Below are 17,724 nucleotides of genomic sequence, written 5' to 3' on the forward strand. Positions count from 1 at the left end.
AGAGAGAGGCAGTAGTACTAGAGTGTCACTGTCCTGGTTAGGGCTACTATTGCTGTGATGAAACACTAAGACCAAAGCAACTTGGAAAGGCTTTATTTGGCTTACACTTCCAAACCACTGTTCATCATTGAAGGAAGCCAGGATAGGAACTCAAACAGGGCAGAAGCTGATACAGAGGCATGGAGGGCTTGCTCTCTATGGCTCGCTTATCCTGCTTTCTTTTTTTCTTTTTCTTTTTCTTTTTTTTTTCCTAAGATTTATTTATTATGTATACAGTGTTCTGTCTACATATATTCCTACATGCCAGAAGAGGGCACCAGATCTTATTTCAGATGGTAGTGAGCCACCATGTGGGTGCTGGGAATTGAACTCAGGACCTCTAGAAGAGCTGCCAGTGCTCTTAACCTCTGAGCCATCTCTCCAGCCCTTATCCTGCTTTCTTACAGAACCCAGGACCACCAGTCCAGGGATGGTACCACATACCATGGGCTGGGTTCTCCTCCATCAATCACCAATTAAGAAAATGCTCTACAGTTGCCTTGTGGTGGTGGCGCACACCTTTAGTCCCAGCACTCAGGAGGCAGAGGCAGGCGGATCTCTGTGAATTTGAGGCCAGCCTGGTCTACAGAGTGCGTTCCAGCAAAGTTACACAGAGAAATCCTGTCGAGAAGAGGGGTGGGGGAGGGGGAGAATGCTCTACAGGCTAGCCTACAGCCCAATCTTCTGGAGGCCTTTTCTCAACTGGCATTCCCTCCTCTCAGGTGACTATAACTTGTGTCAAGCTGAGCTAGCAAGCACAGTGACACGGCCGTGAGTGGGCCCAGCAGCTCTCCCTGCCCTGGTGTGGCCAGGTCACCTCCATAGAGCCCCAGCTCTGACATTTCCTAAGATGCTTGGCTGGTGTGGCAGCCATGGAGACCCCCAAGCTTCAGGGACTGGGTGTCAAGTGCCGAGGGAGCTCTGCAGCCTGTGTTGACAGGGTTACCTGGGAGCTGCCGCGTCCTCACAATCAGGCTGCACTGGTCATTGTCTCTGTGGTGCTCCTCACCCCGCAGCTGCCCACAAGGCCTGCCCATCTCCCTTCCTCTGCCCGCCGAGCAGCAGAAAAGGAGAAGGTCCTTCCCTGCCTGTGTACCTGGGCCTGGGCCCTGCAGACGAGGTAGTAGTGGCTGTGGGTAGATGACTGCAGGGAGCGCTCCTCCTTTCTCTCTGTTCTACCATCCTGCCCTTCCTCATGTAGCGTCTTCTCTGAGACAGCTTCCCATACTTTATCACCATGCCCCTCCCTGATCCTCCACGGTCAAGTTCCTCTCTTCTCCTGCCTACCTAGCACCATCTCCATCTCTCACCTCTAACTTGGGGGTCAAGGAGTAAAGTCAACACATTCTCACTAAGGTGTAAATAACTAAAGGGGGACGCCAGGGTATGTCTGCTTCTTAAAAGAGAGGCACTAGGTAGACATTCATCTTTTTCTAATTCAGATCTGTCATGTTTCTCCCCCTTTAAAACAGTCTCATCTATCTGTAGCATTTAGGGAAAATGCTAGATATAGCCAAGAGTTGGCTACCTGGTGTCACAAGCCACACAGCATTCTAAGCTACATTCTAAATGGCTTTACTGTGGCTTTTTCCTGTTCAATATTTTTCACCTCACAGTTCCTGGAGTACCCCAACTTCAGGCCTCTCAGACCCACACACGCTCTGTGCTGACTTCCCTCATAGCCCTGGGTGCATGCAGTGTGTATGTGTGTGTGTGTGTGTGTGTGTGTGTGTGTGTGTGTGTGTGCGCGCGCGCGCGCGCAGGCACACATATATCTGTTGTTTGGATGTCCCTGCTGCCCAAGTGGAGTTCCTGAAAATCCCCGGGCACACAGAAGATACTCAATCAGTGCTTGATGAATAGTTAAATCAACACAGGCCAAGAACATGTGCCTACATGGAAGGGCATCTAACTCAACCCCTCTGCTCCCCAGCGATGGCCCGGATCATCGACCTGGAGCCCTGGGACGATGGCTCCGCCCACGTGTACGCCTCGCCAGCCATCCTCCTCCCGATAGAGCGCGTGCGTAACCCACTCGCCGGCGTGAAGCACCAACTCTACCACCCCGTCCTGCCCACCCTGCGGCGCATGGATATGGACACTGTCAAGGGCTGCCTCTCGGATGAGCACTCCCAGTCTTCCACCTACTGCTCCAAAGGTCAGGCCATGTGGCCACCAGCAGCTCAGGGTCTCCCGTTTGCCTTTGGAGCCAGGGTTGCTCGCAAGATAGAGATCTTGGCGGAAAAGGCTGGGGGCAAGTGAAAGAATGATAGAGGTCGGTCCAGCTCTCTACTCCCTTCCAGAAAGTTCCTCCAAGGTCTGGCCTCTACTTCCTGAGTAGAAAAAATGGAGAGCGTACAGAGTCTGCCTCCCCGGGCTATGTGAGGCAATATGAACTAAGGGTGAGGGGTAGGTTGCCTGTACTGAATGGCTGATCAGCAGATGCCCCTGGGCTGCTGCTGTGGGTGGCAGTGTTCTTTTATTTCCTTTAGGTTTTAACAAAACAGGGTTTCTTTGGCTTGCAATTCTGGAGGTGCCTCCCCTACTGCATCTCAACACATAGCCCAGGCTGGCCTTAAACTCTGCTCCTCCTGTCTCAGACATGTCTGATCTTCTTACTGGCCTGTCATGGGGTAGAGGAGGGCTCAAGTGGTGCGTGTGCGTGTGCGTGTGCATGCACATAGAATTCAGAGAATGACCTCAGGTGGTGTTCTTCGGTTGCTGTTCGTCAGCTAGCTAGACTGGCTGGCCGGCACACATAGGGATCCTCCTGTCTTCTCCCCACACTATAAAGACAAGTGTGTACCACCACGCTCAGCTTTTTATGTGGGTGCTGGGACCAGACCTTGGTCCTCGTGTTTATACAGCCAGCACCTTACTATCTGAGCTACCTCCCCGTGCCATCATTTCTTTGAGACAGTGACTTGCTATGTTGTCCTGGCTGGCCTTGAACTCCTGGACTCAAGCTATCCTCCCTGTTCAACTTCTGGATCAGCAGGGATTGGTGGCCCACAACCACCACACTCAATATAGAAACACGGTCTTTTGCCCTTTCCCTCTGTCCACCCCAAGGTCTGTTCAGTGCGTTTGTATTCACACGCCATCACTCTGGCTTTCCTCCCTTTCTCCATCTCTCTCTCTCCTGTACCCCCTTTCCTCTCCCTCCTCCTCATCTCCTTTTTCTTCTCTCTCTCTCTCTCTCTCTCTCTCTCTCTCTCTCTCTGACACACACACACACACACACACACATACACACACACACACATGCAAAGCTTTGCCAGGTAGTTCCCAGTGGCAAGAACAGCCTCCTTCATGACAGGATACCATTACCATATCTAGGAAAGTTAACAATACCACAATATCTCTTAACTAGCACATCTTAAAATCTCCCCTGGAGGCCGGGTGGTGGTGGCGCATGCCTTTAATCCCAGCACTCGGGAGGCAGAGCCAGGCGCATCTCTATGAGTTCGAGGCCAGCCTGGTCTACAGAGCAAGATCCAGGACAGGCACCAAAACTACACAGAGAAACCCTGTTTTATTTAATTAATTAATTTACAGATTTATTTATTATGTATACAGTGTTCTGCTTGCATGTATGCCTGCCAGCCAGAAGAGGGCATTAGATCTCATTACAGATGGTTGTGAGGTACCATGTAGTTGCGGGGAATTGAACTCAGGACCTCTGGAAGAGCAGCCAGTGCTCTTAACCTCTGAGCCATCTCTCCAGCCCATATTATGGGTATTTTTATGTGGTTAAATAATAGTATGATATCTTTATTGTTATTTTATCTCTTCCCCCCTCTATCTGTGTTTACCCTCCCATTAATGGCCCTTTGTTTTTCCCACTTCCTCCTTTACCTCACTTGTACTCTATTTCCTTCTCTGTCACCTCCCACCTGTGTTCTCTTCTTATTTTCCTGGTTTCCGTAGTTACTCCAGGTTATGTACTCACATCCAAAGACTTGAAGTTAGAAACTTCAGAGGAGAGAGAATGTGTGGCATTTATCTTTCTGGGGCTGGGTTACTTCACTCAACTTGATCTTTTCTATTTCCATCTGTCCACCCAACCAGGCCCTGGAGAACCATGTACTATTGACTTTTGACCTTTTTGTTTTGTTTTGTCTTTTTGTTTTTCAAGACAGGGTTTCTCTGTGTAGTCCTGACTGTCCTAAAACTCGCTCTGTAGACCAGGCTGGCCTCAAACTCACAGAGATCCGCCTGCCTCTGCCTCCTGAGTGCTGGGACTAAAGGCGTGCGCCACCACTGCCCAGCGATATTGTTTTATCTTAAATGTATAAAAACTAACATTGTTTTTTTCCTTTGAGACAGACTCTCACTATGTAGCCCTGGTTGGCCTCGAACGTGATACGTAGAATCAGGCCGGCCTTGAACTCCTGAGAGCTGGGAGTAAAGTCATGTGCCACCACACCTGGCAAAACATTTTTCTCTTAAGGTGCATAGTGCGGACCTCTAGTGTGGGCCTGTAAGGGTTCCCGAAAGAAACAACTTTATCATCTTTCAACAGATGACTTTAACAAGGCCCACTTTACACTCCTGGGAGTCCCCAACAAACCCCTGCAATGCCTGGTGAGTGTCCTTTGTCTTCAGCCCTGGATGGGCTCAGTAGCACCAGTCTGTACCCGGGCCCAGGCACCTCTGGTTCCAGGCCCTAATGCCTGAGCGTATAAGCTGCCTATCTGGGACTTCCACCCCGACGCAGTCCAGGCCCTGGTTTCCTGCATTCCCTTAGTTCAATGGGCTTAAGGTCAGCTCAGGCCTAAGAAGCCCCCCAGGATCTTGCATCTGCCATTCTGATCCATCATTCCGTAGGACTTCACAGCGACCGGCCGGAAGCTCTGTCACAAGTACCGCGAAGGGAAGATGGTGCCCATCGCGCCAGGCATCAACCGGGTCGACTGGCCCTGCTACACGCGTGCCATCGAAGATTGGTCTAAATTCGTGTCCAGGTCCGGGGAGTTCAAGCTGCCTTGCGCCAACAAGAGGGGTCAGTCCACCAATCACAAGGGGTGCTCTTGAGAGGGGGGGGGATCTCCCGCAGTTCGGTGGCGCGTCTAAAGCAAGGATGAGGTTCATGAGTCCAAGGACCAGCAACGCAGGCACAGGGACCGGGGTGGGGGGTCAGGGGAGCCGCGGGGGCTGGGCCTGAGAGCCGAGCAGGGCTCGGGCGGGGCGGGGCTTAGATGAGGGCGGGCCAGGTTTGTTCGGATCTAGGTCCCCAAGGTGGGTTCTCTCCACAGTGGAGAGTTTCAGTGGCTACGCGGTGCGGTACTTGAAGCCTGACGTGACCCAGAACTGGCGGGTAGGGAAGGATGCACGCTGACCCGGCCCGGGTGGCTGGGAGGGAGCGGCTGCTTGGGTCCGCGCCTTGAGGGCTTACGGGTCCCCATCCCTGTGGCCCGCCCCAGTACTGCCTCAACCAGAACCCCAGCCTGGACCGCTATGGACAGAAGCCCATGCCTTTCGACTCGCTGTAAGTGATACCACGCGGGACCCCTTTGGGACCCCAATCCCCGAGCAGGGGAGGGGGAACGTAGGTGTTGGGTAGATACTTAATTTCTACCGAATCGGCACCTGTCAGCGGGTGCCTGGCACCTTCAAGCTCTGGGAGCCGAGTTCAGCAGGGTTCTTCTCGGTTCTTTTTGCAGGAACGCATTCCGACGCTTTGGCTCCCACTACAGGTAGAGAATGGCCCCGCCCTGGCCGCAGCCAGCCACGCCCCCTGGGGGCGGGGCCTGAGGATGCTCGACCAGCGCTCAACCTGTAGCTTAGTGGGCCCGGGCTAGGGGTGCATTTCCCACCAGGATTGGCCCAGAGGAGGCCGGAAGGTGGGGGAGCTGGGAGGATGGAGAAGGAAGAAACTGCCATCTGCTTCCCGCTGCATGGTAGCGCCCCCAACAGGGTCAGATACAAAGTGGAAGTGCTGAGAAGCTCTAGGGCATCCCTCCAGCCTCACCCTGTGCGGCAGACTCCGTGGTGGACGCACACACACACACACACACACACACACACACCTGCCCCCACTCGCACAACCATACACTCTGTCTCTCCCTACAGCACACACTCCGCTTCACCTCTAGCTTGTAGCATCCAGAGTGTCGCCCTTTCCTATTCCTGAAAGTTGCCTTCCCCCAGCCCATACACAGAAAAACTTTGGGTTTTGTTACTGCGTGATGCCAAAGTAGATTCATACATGACTGAAAACCCATGAAGCAACTGACGTTGAGGAGTCATTGGGAAATAGTATGAGGTAAATTAGAGATGAAGAAAATAGCCAAAAACATGCAAAAGGAAATAGGGAGCCATTGAAGGCTCTTGGGCACATAGCCTAGATGGAAACTGTTTTTTAGATCCTTGAGGGTAGAGAGGTGGGCTTTGGGGTGGGGATGGAGTGAGGGAAGAAAAACCTGAGTTTTCTTCGGGGCACTCTGGAGTCCCCATCTCACCTCTCTTTCTCTCCACAGTCGCGTTAACTATCTGACTCCCTGGCATTAGTCTGTGGGGGGGAAGGCTGATCCCTCTGTGGCTGGACTGTGCCACTTCAGGTCCCCTAGCAGGACATAGGGCATACGGTGGCACCACCCATCTCCCCAGGAGTTCAGTTCAAGAAATAAACATAATGCTTCTTTGGAGAGGTCGGAGGCCTCTATGTGTGTGTGTGGGGGGGGGGGGGGTCTGGGGAAGGGTCAGGAACACAGCTGATAGTGTATTACCCTTGTCTGCTCTTCACCAACTCCTGGGGAATGGGAAGAGGGTATGTAGGGGCTGGTGAAGGATGTCTTGTGGCCTTGGGTAGACTGTCAGCACCTAAGCCTCAAGTCTAGCTGGGGTTGAGGCACAGGGCAGGCTGGGATCTGGGTTTCCCTTATGCTCCTGGTCCCTTACTTGTGACCCCTAACCAAGATCCTGAATTTGCAACTTCCACCTGAGTTTGAGCACTAAGAGGAAAGGAGGGGCAGAGAGAGGGATCTGTGACACCTTTCTGGAATCTTTACCATACTGGTGTGCTTTGGGGGTTCCTGGTACCCAGAGCTTCCCTGCAGGGAAGTGAGCAGATTAGCCTTGCACCATCTATTCCCTACGAAGCAGCAGGTTTCAAATATAAACTTGGATGAGGTGTGTGAGAACATTCTGGGCTCTTCAAGGCACTAGAAATTTATCGCCTAAATAGAAGGCCATTTGCTCTACTAGCCCTCATTTGTCCCTCAACATACACCCTAGTCCTGAGCCCCTCCTGTGATAGTGGCCATGATGGCCTAGGTGCAGGGGAACCCCCAGTGAAGAGGGTCTCACAGCCTAGTGCTAGGTTAGGGCAGCTGGCATCTGTACATAGCTCCTGGGCCTTCCATGCCTCACCCCGCCAGAGGGCAAACTGAAGGGAGAGGTCCCAGTTGGGACAAATAGCCACTAAGCTCAAGAACTCAGGATGGGACTTCTGTTCCTGGAGTTTCCCTGGAGTCTCAGATACCCCCAAACTTGAAATCATGTTCGAAGTCACGTGTCCACATGCCATTGTGTCTTCCAAGGATAGACCCCTTGTTTTCATCTTATCCTCAGCAAAGTTGGCATCCATAGGGGTTAGGAATGCATCACTCATTCCCTTTCCTTCCTGAATCCACTGCACAGTGGCTGCATGCAAGGCTAAGGTCTCAGGAGGAAGGAATCGGGAGGAAAATGGCCTCACGGGTCAGAATACATCATCATCTAGGATTTGGTGTTCTGCTGACAACAGGGCAGAGACATGGGAGGATTTGCCTCCTTCATGCAAACCCAGTGGAGAGCTTTGGGAAGCCAATGGCAGAGCCACCTGGGGTGTTCCTTCCAAATGACGGAAGAAATGGACCTGCCCAAGGTTCCCAGCAGGGATGCCGACGCCCTGCCTTGGGTGAGAATGGTCACAGGAATGCTCGTGAACACGCTGACGGTGCAAGGAGGAACTGGGTGACTGGGAGTTATTTAATTTGTTTTTTCTGGGCCTGCATCCTTGACCCAGTCTGACTAGGATAGTTCACCACATAATGTGGCCCAGCTTTGAGGCCTTTGCCTGGGCCAGCGATCTACTGAAGCTCAGGTGACACAGACAAGTGGCCACCCTGGCTTTATTAGTGTTCTGAGTCCAGTGGGAAAAACAGGTAGGCAAGCCAAGCCCTTTAAAGTCCAAGCCACATTCCTCTAGTCCAGGACGCTGCAAGGGTCAGCCCACAGCAGTAATTGAGGTTCCTGTCCATTGGCTGTGCGTCTAACACCAACTTTATAAATACAAGAAACAGAAACTGTGCCTAAGAACTAAGGGCGTAGAAAGCATAAGCAAAGCCACTTGAGTACATACTTTTTATTAAGTTTTTAAGCGCTTCACAGTCCCCATGAGGTAAGTCGTTTAAATCCATTTTATAGCTGGTTAAGTAAATGGACTTGGGGCTGAAGAGATGGCTCAGAGGCTGAGTGCTGGCTGCTGTTCTGGAGAACCCAGGTTCAGTTCTCAGCACCCACATGGAGGCTCAAAACCATCTGAACTCTAATTCCTGGGGATATAACCCCCCTCTTCTGACCTCCAGGGGCACCAGGCACACAGGTGGTGCACATACATACACGCAGGTAAAACACTCATTCACTAAATCTAATAAATGGGCTTGAGGAAGGTGTGATTGCTGGGAATCGAAGGCAGTGAGATTGTGACCACTGCATTCTACTTCTTTCCTGCTCTGACGAACAGGCCACGTGTGGGGAGGAAAGCACAGGGGCTTCCTGGGACTGGGGACGAAGACCAGGGCTTGGAAGGGATGTCCCATTAGAAACTAAGAAGCCAAGATTGATGGCATACACATACAGTTCCCAGATGATCTGGAGGCTGAGGCATGACAAATAGCCCAGGAGTTTGAGACTAGCCTGAGAAGGACATTGGCTCTCAGTACTAGCAGTGGCTACTACCTCACGGCCTTGACCTCCTCTTCAGGGGTTCATGGCTCATTATAAACAGATCCCATTAGAAATCTTTACTGCTGCTGTAACCTTGGGGACAGTGCAGACAGCATGAACTCATCTCTAGGCCTTTGGACCTGAACACAATTCAGTTCCCTGGCCTTTACCACAGACCCCAGCATGCCTCCTTGCTGGTCTGTCCTACCTTAGGATCTTGTCTCCCAAACTTGGTTCAAAGCCACGTTTCCACCAGAAACGCTTTCCCCACCCCTTCCTATCCAGTCTCAGAAAGCCTCACATGCTCCTCCTCCCGTTCTTCTCAAAGACCACAAGCACAGGGGCCTCGGCTGTTTCAGGGGTTCACATCTCTGGCCAGTAGGCTTAGTTGCCAGCTCCTTTTACCACCATTATGAGGTTCAGGAATGGGTCTGGGGCCTCCAGAGCCAATGCAAGCACATTTGGACTGAATGAAATTCCTACTACAAAGGAACAGTAGTGTTTATTACAGAGCAACACGGGGAAGGTGCATCATAGCCCAGGGTCTGGGGCTGACAGCAGGACAGGCCCAAGTGAGATGGGGTGTGGAGAAGGTTCCAGTCCCAGATGTCAGTGGCCATTTTTGCTTTGTGTTTGCCTGTGGGTGCATGGACATGGGGAGACTAGAGGTCAACATCAGCATCTTCAATCACTCCCCATCTCATTTTTCGAGACAGGGTCTCACTGTACCCAGTGTTCACCAAATGGCTAGACTGACTGGGAGGAGCTCCAGGAACGTCCGTATGTCCTGTCATTCCCCCACCTGTGTCCCCAGCCTAGGGTTACAACCATACAGGTGCTGGGCATCCCAACTCAGGTCCTCATGCTTGAGCAGCAGGGACCGCACTAACCGGGCCTTCTCCTCAGCCCTCCTCCTTGATTCACGAAACCCTTTAAACTCTGTCTGCAGTTCTTGCTTTGTGCCTGAAAACAGCAGGTGCTCGGTTATGGTCGTGGAGGAACTACGGCAGGAATGCAGAGCCACGGTGGGGTGAGGACATAGTGGACAGAGACCCCACAAGCCTGCCCCTACACAGACTGTTTACAGGACACGAAACCTCTGGGATGTAGACTGACAGAAGCCAGGGCTCTTCCTGGGGGTGTGACCTCTCAGAAACAAAATGCTTGCTTCAGGATGGGACGCTGCAGACCTCATCACCAGAGTCTGGCCGGGGGGCCTTGGGTGGATTGCCACAGGGTCAGTAGTCCAGGATGGGATGACAGTCTGCTCTGGAGGAAGAGCAGGGTTATGAGCCAGGAAGGAGGTGCAGGCCCTTTAAGGACCCTCCTCTCTGCCTGCCTGGGAAGGTGGACAACAGTAGTTTGGTTCTGTCAAGGAGCTGAACACCGGCTGGGGCAGGGGGAGCACTTTGTTGCCTTGATCCCCTGGCCAGACTGGGTGTCAGGGACAGTCCTAGCCAGAAAAGTGACCTGGAGCCAGAATGTCAGGGATGTCCTGGCCACACTGCCTGTCCTGCACCTCTGTGCAGGTGGAACTCCAGGCCACTTACCACTGTGTGGCTTTGGCAATCCCTGGGCCTCCAAATGGTCTGGACAAAGGAATGTTCAGGCCATTGCTGGCCACCAAGCAGTTTTATCTAGGCCACACTAGAAAACAAGCTGGGCCTTGAGCACGGCACAGACACAAAGGTCCCTTGCTGTTAGCTGCCGAGTGGTAGAAGTGACAGGAAGGAACCTCCTGGCTTCTCAGGGCTACACAGGGGATGAGAGAAGCATGAGGTCTGGGTCACAACACAGTCTTAGGAACACTTGTAGTATAGTAGCTCCATGTCCTTTGAACTTCCTACCTTTACCTAGGACAGGGCGCCCTTGGCTCTCAGATGCCAGGTTGAGGGCTATTTCTCCCTCTCTCTAGCCCCACCCTGACCTTTGAGAAATGGAAAGTATGTGAGTTGCAGACAGACTGCTATGGGCAAGGATGGAGTAAAAAATGTGTGGAAGGACTGAGGTAAAGGCACTGGGTTCGGTCTACCAAGGGATCACGGCAGGGCAGACCGAATGGTAGAGCAGGCTAGCTGGGCTAGGTGAGTTTACCACTGTTCCAGGGAGCACCTGAATAAATTGTTTTGCCATCTCCAGCTTCTGGCCTTTCATGAGCTGCTGGTTTCTCATGGTCCAGCTCCCTCCTCAAGGGCTATGGTTAAACCTTAAAGTCAGGTGGGGTGAGGTATATTGCACTTGGCTCCCATCAGCTTGTCCATAGCGTCCCCTCAGAGTCTCAACGTCTCCATGCACTTCTCACAACAGCGAGGTAAGTTGACCTCCCAATCTGTTTTTTGGTTTTTGACAGATGAGGCAACTGTGTCCCAAAGAGGTTAAGTGACCAGTCCAAGGTCACACAGCCTCAAAGCTCAGGCTTCAAGCCTAGCCCCAACCTGCCACTCTGGCCTGTGTAACCCTCAGCCCCTGCACTTCCCATCATTCCCTTCGGAAAGAACAGGTGGAAGAGCTGGAGCTGCAGCGGGCCACGTCTTTACTTCCAGAGCACACATCAGACTCACTGTGGGGTAACGTCAAAATGGCTACCTAAAGTGGAGTCGTTCTTTGAGAAATTCCAAACTCTCATATTTATATATGATCCAAAATGACATGAAATTACACTATACAATGTTATGAATAGTATAACAAACTGCTTTTAGAATGCAAAATGAAAGGGAAAAATTAGCAAGTAGGACTGGACTGTTGTAAGCCTGAGTTCCAGTCTTTTGAGGCTTTGTGACCAAGATTCAGCCCAAGAAGAGTGTTAACCTGCCTCTGTGGACACAGGCGAGAACCTGGGCAGACAGCAGGTGCATGCGGCCAGCTGGACTTTCAGAGGAGAGGTGCGCGGTGTCCTCCTCCCCGTCTGGCCCTTGGCTCGGGTGCTGGTCAGTCCTCTTTCAAGACTCATGGATAGGGAGGGGGGCTGAGGAGGGCATGGGCAGGGCTGGGTTCAGAATGACGACTTTGACAACAAAGACCCTCCAGGCTCGAGGTGGCTCTGGCCGTCCAGTGATGGAGCTGACCACGTACCTGCTAAGATGCTGCCCACAGGCTCCTTTATCCCTGCGATCCCAAGTTTGCCATAGGAGGCAGGCTGTGAGGAGCCAAAGACCTAAGAGGACTCTAGGACCCAAAGGAGAGCAGGTTGTTTTGGCAACAGAAGATCCTTAGGGGCCAAGCCCACAGCCGGACTGATGGCTCATGGAATCCACGGGCTAGGAGGGCTCTGTGGGGTGAGAAGCCATTCCTCACCCTGGGTACTCAGAACTCCACTGGGCCCTCAGGCAGGGCTGGGACAAGCTGACGCTACGACTCTGAGCCCCCGACACTTTGGTTCACACAGTTTGGGAAGAAGGGACCTGTTGATAACTACTGGGGAAATCATGGGCTTGGTTCTCCTTCCTCCCTACCTCCGAGATGAGGCTAGGGGGAAGGGGGACTAACAGCCCTCCCCTCCTACAACAGCAGCTCAAAGGGAACGTTACTTTCCCTGAAGCTTAGAACTACTCACAGCGAGGAGGGGGCTTCCACAGACTCGGGATCACCCTCAGCACACAGGCTGCTTGTGTCCCTTTCCCTGCCGACAGCACGGGCTGGCCTGAGGGTGTCATGGAATGTTCCTGCTTCCCCCACCCTGACTGGACCCCTCATCTCCAAGCACACCCTGCCCAAAGACTCCTATCCTACATAGCTTAACTATCAGAAACTTGCGGTTGGGGCACATTCATTCTAGCTGGGCAGTCAGAGGACTGCAGCTCACAGTCTACACTCTAAGTCTCCAGAACTGTCACAAAGCTGGCCTTTCCCCGCAAAAAAAGCAATTTGAGGAGAAACCCTATTTTCTTCTTGTCAAGCCACCTGGCTTCTAACTAGGCTGAACAATTTGGGAAGGCTGGGTTGGCATCCCTCATACCTGGGCAGAGAGGCACCTGACTACAGGTGGGATTCAAATTCCTTACAGATAAGGAGGACAGCAGGGCTCTCAGAAAGCAAGTCCTGTCGTGGGGAAGAGGTCAATGGAATCTGGTCTGGCCACAGCAGTTTGGCTCCTCTGATGGCCGGGCTGGTGCCGGTACTGAACATGCACACCCTCCACCTGCCCAGGACCCTTCGGTCCTCACCGAGGAGGGAGCTGGCTGACAGGCTTGCTGCCATGCAGCTGCAAGCAGGCGAGACTAGACAGGGCAGGTGGTGGCCCCGGGCCTTAGGGCAGGCAGGCCGCCACCTGGTAGGCGCCCTCCGCAGCTGCGGCCGCCGCGCTGTGCTGGGCACTGTGCTCCTGGAGCAGCGCCACATCCAGGAAGCGCTCGCCACACCACACACACTTGAACTGCTGCTCGCGGGCGTGCACTCCCTGGTGCTTGTTGAGATGCTCGCGCTGCTTGAAGGCTTTATCGCAGTTGGGGCACTTGTAGGGCTTCTCACCCGTGTGCACCCGCCGGTGACGCTGCAGGTCGGAAGCGTACTTGAAGCGCTTCTCACAGTCCGGGCATTTGAGTGGTTTCTCCCGGGCAGGGTCACAGCGGTGCTGCACAAACTCCGAGGAGGAGAAAAAGCGGCGCTCACACAGGGTGCAGCGCAGAGGCTTCTCCGCTGCAGCGCAGTGAGACAGCTGATGCTTCTGCAGGGCAGACGCCCGCTTGTAGGCCTTGTTACACACCGGGCACTTGAAGGGCCGCTCTGTGGAGCTCGGCAGGCACTTGTGCCGCAGCAGCTCAGCAGACTGGTCGAAGCCCTTCTGGCACACGGGGCACTTGAAGAGGGTCTCCAGGGTGTGCACGTGCTGGTGGTAGAGCAGGTGGCTGGGCTGCCCAAAGCCCTTCTCACACAGGCCACACTTAAAGGGTTCTTCCGTCTTGTGCGTGCGCCGGTGCCGCATCAGCGCATACTGCTGCTTGAAGCCCATGGGGCACAGGTCACACTTGAAAGGCCGCTCGGCACTGTGGGTGCGCTCATGCTGCCGCAGGTCCGATGGCCTCTTGAAGGCCTTCTGGCACTCGCCGCAGCGGAAGGGCCGCTCACCGCTCGGGGTGCAAGGGTGCTGCAACAACTCGGACGACTCTTTGAAATGCAGCTCGCACACGTTGCAGCGGAACAGGTGGTGCTCCCCCGAATGTGCGTACATGTGGCGCACCAGGTGGGAGCGGTGCTTGAAGGTTTTCTCGCAGACAGCACACTTGTAGGGCCGCTCGGAGCTGTGTGTGCGCTTGTGGTGCACCAGGTGGGAGGACTGGCTGAAGCTCTTGTCACACAGAGTGCACTTGTACGGCTTCTCCCCAGTGTGGATCCGCTCGTGCCGGGAGAGCTCCGACAGGTGCTTGAAGGGTTTCTGGCAGATGGGGCAGCTATAGGGCTTTTCGGGTTGTTCCGCGGGGGCCACATTAGTGGGTGGAGGTGCTGGGGGCAGCGACGGGGCAGTAGTGGTGGCTGGTTCAGCGCCCTCAGCTGGCTTGTAGGTCTTATCGCAGATGGAGCACTTCACCATGCCAGTGTGGGAGCTGTGGTGCTGGGCCAGTGAGGTGAGCAGGGAGAAGCCCATTTTGCAGACACCGCAGACAAAAGGCTTCTGCTCAGCCTGCACACACTGGTGTTCCAGCAGGTCGGTGGCCTGATGGAATATCTTGAGACACTGTGTGCACTGGAATGAGCGGTCGTGGCCTGCCAGGCACTGGTGCTCGTGTGGGCTGGCGAGGTGTGCCAGGTCATGGCCACACACACCACATTTGGGGCCTGGCTCCCCTGCTGGCAGAGGTGCGTGCTGTGGGGGCTGCAGGCCTGGGTCAGGTTGCAGAAGTATGCCATAGACAGCACAGCCTAGTGGGTTCTCAGCTGTTCCTGGGGGCAGCGAGTGTTCAGCCAGGGCCGGCGGTGGCTCTGCATGGTGCTGAGGCTGTGGTGCCTGCGCCTGTGGTGCCTGCGCCTGTGGCGGCTGCTGCCAGCTTTCCGACATGCTTGGGAAGATGAAACTGGGTTTGGACAGTAATGGCTTCAGTTTCCCGCTTAAGGTGAACCCAACCCTGAGAGAGAAGCTACCGGATGGATCTCAGGGGCGGACAAGAACCTCACACAAGGCACAGAGGAGACTGGTCAGATAGCCCTTGTCATTAGCCAAGAAGAGAGCTACAAGGCAGTGTTTACAGGACAGGGGCTCTTCGAGACAGGGTCCCAGCAATGCCAAGAAGGCTCTGCCTTCCCCAGTAATCGGCTCTGTAGGGAAGAGAGACACAGTGAACTTGAGGCAGGAACAAGTGGCCCTTCCCTTCCCTCTTCCTGTGCCGCCGCCCACACTCACTGCATGGACATAAGCTACCTCAGGGGAGGGAGATGCTCAGGGCTGCAAACCTACCCCCTTCACATGGTATCCAAGAAGTCTGGTAGCAGCTCTACTCCTCCATGCAGAGGGGAAGGGAGCTATTTCCATGCCCATTTTCTTCAATCCCATTCTCGAGCAGGGCATCTCAGCCTCCACAAATCCCCTCTAGTTTCCATATGGCCTTATTCAGTCAGGTGTCTCACAGGGTCTGGGGTGGCCTGTCCCAAAGGCCTGCCAGCCCCTTTCACATTAACATGAGGACACCACTACTTAGAGACCAGAGAAGCTGGCTAGCAGAGGGAAGCCACACCCCCAAGGCACCAGTCCTAAGGCAAACGGACTCTGGGAGCTAATATTAAAGACTACCTAAAAACCCTCTCCTTCAAGGGACTGGTCCATGATCCTCTTCACCTGCACTCCAGGCCTTTCCCTGGGCACATGCATCTCTAGTTATAATAGGATGAATGGCCTTGCAGGGCCCTGAACTACTGGCAAGCAGGGTTAAATGAGAGGTTCATAGACCCACACGGCGTGGACTCCCCACCCAGTGTGGAGACTCTCTGCCCGGCCTGGAAATCTTCCACCCAGCGTGGAGATCCTCCAAGCTGAACTTCTGTATTCTAATCATCTCCCAGAGGAACACGATGTAAGAAAGTGTCCTGTTTGCCTGAGTTATACATGATAAAGCTCGCCACAGGGTGTTTCTCCTCCAGGTCCAAAACACTCACAGTAATCAATGCAAGATAAAGCCCACCCAACCCCAGCAAATCTCTAATTCACCACTCTGAGGAGTGTAAAGAGAGAGGGAGGAACTTTTGGAACTAAAGGCAACCTTTCCAGGTTCTCGGCTCATCTGCCACTTAAGATTGAAAAGTCTGTAAGTTTTCTCTCTAAGAGGAAGAAGGTAGAGATTGACCCCACAAGCCAGTCTGGCTTCTAACTGTTCCGCTGAAGAAACAAAAGAATCAAGCTAAAAGTTGTCATCCTCAGCATCTCCTGGGAAAGGACAGAATAAAGGCGCTACTGCGTTGGTATAGTACCAAGAAGTATGAACAAGCAGCACAGCTGGTCATGCTAAGCGTTCCTAAGGTAGAAATGAGAGGTGGACTGCTCTGAACTGTCTGGTCTAACTGTACCAATCCAACTGTGTGTTACTATTATTATCATTATTATTATTATTATTATTATTATTATTATTATTATTATTCTTTTGGGGGGGTATGAATGGCTGTCAGCCCCAGCGGCCACCCCCACTCCCCACCTCCCGGAGCAACCCCACTGCCTACCCTGACCCTTCTCCAGAAAGGTGAAGCCAGGAACACTCTCAGATCACTCCGCAAAGGGAAGGAGAGAGTAGGGAAGGGGAGGGAAGGCAAGGAGAAGCCCCCACCTGCGCCCCACCCCAGTCCTTCTTTTCCGGGTAACTGAATGAAAGCTGGTCACCTCCCATCAGGCCCAGCTGGGCTGCCTCCTGTCAGCTCTTGCTCTGGATGGCCCAGCCGCAGCGGCCCGGGAAAGGCCTGAGAAAGGGGTGGCTCGGGCCGAGGAAGGCCCCAGAGCCTTAAACCGTGCCCGGGAAGCGACTGTGCTTCCAGGCCTAGCCTGGGCCGCCCCAGAGCTCAGGAGGCTCTCCCGAGGTGCAGTGGGCACTGGAGTGGCCCCCAGATGCAGCCCCGGATGCCCTGCAGCTCACCTGCTCCAGGCCGCCCGTGGGGTCAGGCGCGGGGCGAGCGGAGACCAGCTGCTTTCTCAGCTGCCTCTTTATTCCGGCTCCATCCGCGGCGGTGCGGCCTACGCGCCCCGCCAATCCCCGGCCTCGCGTAGCAGAGGCGGGCAGCCCAGGGGCGAGAGACGGGTTTGTGACGGCCGGAACCGACGAATCGACTCGCGCACTCGGGCTAGCGGGACCCGGGCAGCGGAGGGACGAGCGAGCGGACAGACCGACGATCCTGCAGAGACCGGCGGACTGGCGGGCGGCGCGAGGCAGGGGAGGCGGGGCCGGGGGAGGAGCCGCGGCCCGGGCGGCGGCTGCGGAGGAGCCCGCGGCACGGTGCGAGGCCGCCCCCTGCCGGGGACCCGCGGGCCCTCGGGCCCGAGCCTGTGGGTACGGAGGGGCGGGGCTGGAGCCTCGGGATCCGCTCACGGAAGCCTACAGAGCTGAGACGCCCGGGTCCAGTCGCAGCCTTGTCCCGGCTGGCGACAGCCCGCCCCACCCGCCCCTCCGGTCTTCTGCAGCTGACGTGCAGCTCAGCTCTCTCGGGAGTGACCCTGAGATCCTGGGGCTCTCACTTGGTGCAGGTCTGGCAAGCGGACCCGCACTGGGGCGCTAGGACGACCGAGCGTTCCAGGAGGCTCCTGCAGCACTTACCGCGTAGCCGGCGGGCGCAGTTTGCGGT

General features: G+C 54.5%; 2 protein-coding genes across 3 annotated transcripts; one reads left to right on the forward strand and one right to left on the reverse strand.

Moving 5' to 3' along the window:
- Positions 1-1,045: 1,045 nt before the first annotated feature.
- Spmip8 (sperm microtubule inner protein 8) lies at positions 1,046-6,689 on the forward strand. Of its 2 annotated transcripts, none has more exons than XM_059262707.1 (8): positions 1,046-1,162; positions 1,973-2,197; positions 4,565-4,626; positions 4,870-5,044; positions 5,298-5,359; positions 5,466-5,530; positions 5,706-5,738; positions 6,522-6,689. In XM_059262707.1, the coding sequence occupies exons 2-8, from the start codon at positions 1,975-1,977 to the stop codon at positions 6,550-6,552; spliced, it is 651 nt and encodes a 216-aa protein (XP_059118690.1). In that variant the 5' UTR covers positions 1,046-1,162; positions 1,973-1,974; the 3' UTR covers positions 6,553-6,689. The 2 variants fall into 2 exon arrangements, with proteins under 2 accessions (XP_059118690.1, XP_059118689.1); XM_059262706.1 differs by having other exon boundaries at positions 1,046-1,159.
- Positions 6,690-9,456: 2,767 nt separating this feature from the next.
- On the reverse strand, positions 9,457-17,448 carry Znf319 (zinc finger protein 319). The gene is made up of 2 exons (XM_059264601.1): positions 17,022-17,448; positions 9,457-15,222 (listed from the first exon to the last, which is right to left on the reverse strand). Exon 2 carries the CDS (start codon positions 14,963-14,965, stop codon positions 13,220-13,222), a length of 1,746 nt encoding a protein of 581 aa, XP_059120584.1. The 5' UTR covers positions 14,966-15,222; positions 17,022-17,448; the 3' UTR covers positions 9,457-13,219.
- Positions 17,449-17,724: the final 276 nt, after the last annotated feature.

This window comes from Peromyscus eremicus, chromosome 5 (genome assembly GCF_949786415.1).
Source record: "Peromyscus eremicus chromosome 5, PerEre_H2_v1, whole genome shotgun sequence".
Taxonomy (NCBI): domain Eukaryota; kingdom Metazoa; phylum Chordata; class Mammalia; order Rodentia; family Cricetidae; genus Peromyscus; species Peromyscus eremicus.